This window comes from Plectropomus leopardus, unplaced genomic scaffold (genome assembly GCF_008729295.1).
Source record: "Plectropomus leopardus isolate mb unplaced genomic scaffold, YSFRI_Pleo_2.0 unplaced_scaffold24066, whole genome shotgun sequence".
Taxonomy (NCBI): domain Eukaryota; kingdom Metazoa; phylum Chordata; class Actinopteri; order Perciformes; family Serranidae; genus Plectropomus; species Plectropomus leopardus.
The window spans coordinates 1-4,088 of NW_024626120.1; the positions used below are offsets into that span (position 1 = coordinate 1).

At 44.4% G+C, this 4,088-nt stretch overlaps 1 protein-coding gene across 1 annotated transcript; it reads left to right on the forward strand.

Moving 5' to 3' along the window:
* Positions 1–299: 299 nt before the first annotated feature.
* LOC121966339 (integral membrane protein GPR155-like) lies at positions 300–3,843 on the forward strand (the record flags this gene model as incomplete). Its single annotated transcript, XM_042516445.1, has 4 exons — positions 300–395; positions 506–570; positions 1,500–1,637; positions 3,084–3,843. Coding segments are annotated over 4 exons (894 nt in total), but the record flags the coding sequence as incomplete, so codon positions are not given.
* Positions 3,844–4,088: the final 245 nt, after the last annotated feature.

The following is a 4,088-nucleotide window of genomic DNA, read 5'->3' on the forward strand; positions in this document are numbered from 1 at the left end:
AAAAAAACACAGAAATACATAAATCGGCATAAGTTCACTTGAAGTCTCTTTGCAGTCTTGTTTGAAAAAAAAAGGGAGATTTTAAATCTTAATGAGTCTTTTATCTGGTTAAATAATCCGACAAAAACCACCCGGCTACTCTCAGAGTGTGCACAGTAAATATTGTTTCTGAAATGCTTCTCCACTTTCTGACACGCACATATATTCAGCTGTAGTTTAGCTGGATCCGATTATATTCGGGAGGCGGGGCAGAGTAAAGACGAGCGTGCTGCTGATGGTGGACGTCTCTGTGTGTGCAGAACCTGTCCAGCTGTCTGTGGTGGCTCTTCAACAAAGATCCAGGGAGACTTTACCTGGAGCTGCAGTTCTTCTGTGCCGTGGCGAACTACGGACAGGTACCGCCTCACGTGTCAACATGAGCTGCTCTGAGTGAAAAAAACAAAACACTTTCGGTCTTTAACTCCTATTTGACTCCTACTCCTCCTTCCGATCCTCTTTGTCCCAGGGCTTCCTGTCCTTTGGGATCTTTGGTCTGGACAGACACCTCATCATCATGCCCTTCAAGAAGAGGTGAGTCTCCGTCGTGCTTCCTAAATTCCTTTGAGATGAAACGAGAAACACACGAGGTGGATTTCCATCACAAACTCACGAAACGTGACAACTCACCAGGGGCGAGGAGAAATCGATACACATTTGTATCGCGATATTTTGCGTGGTGATATATTGCTTCACCGACGCCAAGTATCGATTTTTATTGTATTGATTGCAAATGTGAAATGAAGCCGTTAGTGCCGGAGAAATAAAGTCAGTTGCTTTTTAAGTCCACACGATGGTGCCGTCGAGCCGTTAGCTGGTGAGGTCGGCAGACGTACCGACTGTCTCCTCACAGTGAACGTCAGAGACGACGGCGCAGGAGCAGGACATAGGGAACGCACCGACAGCGTTTAACCCTTTCAAACCTGAGCTAATTGGCTTGATTTCTTTCAGAAACATGGGGAGAAGGCCATGAGCAAAAAAAAGTAGAGAAGACCCAAAAAATAGCAAGAAATTAGTTAAAAGTACAAGAAAATTACCTGAGAATTAGTATCAGCCTTCAAAACCTGAAGCGACATCACATTCGTTATGATGCTTTCAGACTCCTCACAAGTATTTCAATGTTCGAATCTTGATCAAATCTGTCAGTCAAGCTAATTTGCTCATTAGTCTTGTATAAATCACAAACTGGGAACAGTGCGGTTTTATTCTCACTGAAACGAGTTGCCTGCAGTTGAATTCTTGCAAAATCTGGCGTTTTCAAATCTGCTGAAACTTATGTGAGCATAAAAACATTTTTTTGCAATAGATGGGATTTTTATTTAAATTATTATTTTTAGGCATATTTTATATTTGTGATTTTCAATTTGCACAATTTGAGGGTTAATGGAAACCTGCCTAGAGGTTGACTGTGTGTGTGTGTGTGTGTGTGTGTGTGTGTGTGTGTGTGTGTGTGTGTGTGTCAGGCTGCTCTGGCTGTGGCAGGGGCGGGATGCTGAGGACTTGAGTCCCTCAGGTGTACCAGAGGAGGTCAGACTCACCTGCACCCAGTTTGTCCGCTACCACAAAGACCAGTGTGTGCAGGACATAGTGCACACGCGCAGGTACGACTACGTGTGTGTGTGTGTGTGTGTGTTTTGTGTTTGGAAAGTTAAACTAAAAATTAAATCAAAATCCTTCTGGTTATTGAATTATATTTTTTCTGTCCTTCGGTGAAGTCGTTGGGGAGTAAACGGCCACAGAGATTTCATGGGTTGTTTTTTACCTTTTTAGTTCCCATGAGATGTTACGTCATAGATACATGAGATTTTCACTGATGACTGGAATTTGTGACCGAAAGCTGCTCAGCAGTTATCAGCTGTTTGTATTTGGAGAGGACGCGTTCCTCACCCTGTAAGTCCAGTTTACGTGAAACTGGACACACAAGTGCAGCTCAGTGTCCTCCACAAAAAACACCTCAAAACTTAAGCCCGCCTCGCTAACTAAAATAAAAAAGAGAGAAAAGATCGTTATTGTCATTGTTAATAACATAATAATGAAAGTCAGTTTCAGTCAGCAGCAGCACAAAGAAACATGTTCTGCCATTTCTTTTGAATTTTCCCTCCTAAACTGTTTGTACCAAATTTTCTGTTAAAAGTCACCAAAATCCTGTTGATGTTGTGTTACATTTGAAACGTACCGAGGATGTGAGGGCCATTACAAATGCAAAAAGCACAAAAAAATAAAAGTTGTTTCAGGACAAAACACAAATCAGACGATAAATCATAAAATGTGTGTAAAATTATTTTGAAATCAGTCAATAGAGGGCACAACAATTTGAATCATTGAGCTTAATATTTTTATTGAATTTGATAAAATATTTCCGTTGACACAGATTTGGTCGTGACTGAGCGAGCGTCTGACTGTTATAAAACCGGTCGTTATTTTTAATGCAGCTGTTGCAAACTGTCAAAGTTCTTGATCCTTTGCAGCTTTTCACTTTTAACGGTCCGTGCCGGCTTCAGCGCTTGAATCTGTGCTTGTGGCTGATTTCGGCTCTGATTTAGTTCGGTTCTGGTTTGGATCTGACCTGCTCCCTCTCAGAGGAGCTCCTTTTTATTTCTGCATTATTATTTAGTTTCCCTCTGATTCTTCTCTGCGTGCTTTTAGCATGTTTGAGTTTCTGTCTTTTTATTATGTTTGTACGCCTCTCCCTTTTTGCACCACTTCCTTCCTCCTCATAAATAACAGACAGTCCCTAAGTTATACTTGAATATTCAGTTTTAATCCTGCTCTGAATTCATTATTTTTTTAAATAACATTTAAAAAAGCGAATGAGAAAGACCCGATAAGGAGTATCGATGGTTGTTTCAGAGAACACTCGAGGGTGTTTCTTTTATTCTAACACGTTTCCTTCCTCCTCTTTATTAATCCTTGTCCTTTCCTTCCTTCCTTCCTTCCTTCCTTCCTTCCTTCACCTGCCCTCTTTTCCGTCTTCTCGATCGTCCCAAAGTGGTTCAGGAGAGAGTGTGAGCGCTTCCACAGGTGAATCCTTCCTCTGATAATGACAGGTGTGGAGGAGGAGGAGGAGGACGACTGGAGGAGGAGGAGGAGGAGGAGGAGGACGGGGCTGTGACTCACTCCTCCTCCCACATCACACATCATCAGGAGCAACTGAACCACGATCTGCACCAGATTCACCAAACTCACCTGAGCTCGTCTGAGCGCTGCGGCCCGAGCCCGCCTCCCGCCCGCCTGCCCCGCCCGCCCCGCCCGCCCCGCCTGCCCCGCCCTCTTCACTCTGACGGTAAAAACCAGCCTCCATCATCTGACTGTGAGGAGCAGATCCAGCAGCTCCAGTCCGGCTACGACCCCGCCGACCCCCCACACCAGCATGACCTTCCTCTGAGCCCGCCGCGTCCCCGCCCCCCTCAGACGCGGCTCCGGAGCGTGTTTTGGGGCAGCGCCCTGGTGGACTGGCTGCTGGAGCGAGGCCTGTGCGCCGGGCGAGCCGAGGCCCGCCTCTACGGCGTCCGGCTTCAGCAGGGAGGCGTGCTGGATCACCTGACAGGTCAGCACGCCTTCAGGGACGCACCCTTCCTGCTGTACCGCTTCACGCAGGCGGGAGAGAGCGGCAGAGCCGAGGCGTGGTCACACATCATGTGACAGGAAGTGAGGAGGTGTGTGCGCTTTGATGGACAGGTGTGTGAGAAACATCTGTCTCCAGCTGAGGAAAGGACAGTCGGGGTTAATGAGGGCTGTACCGAATACTTTTACTTTCTAAACCTAAACCAACATCAGAAACATTTTCATTTCACTAAGTTTTTTTAAATGTTCTCAAAATGATTATTTCTCTTTTTTTTTTTAAACTTATATTAGTTTAATAAAAACTAACTATTATGATTTTTATTTTATTTATTTTTACGTGTTTTAGGGTGCACAGTCATGGAATTGAATTTGCAGGCTAACTCATTTAATCCGTTAATGATTTCATTTAAGGATTTTTAATATATTTTAGGGTGATTAAGTCATGATTTGATGACCGACATTTGTATCTCAGGTTTTGGGGAAAAACA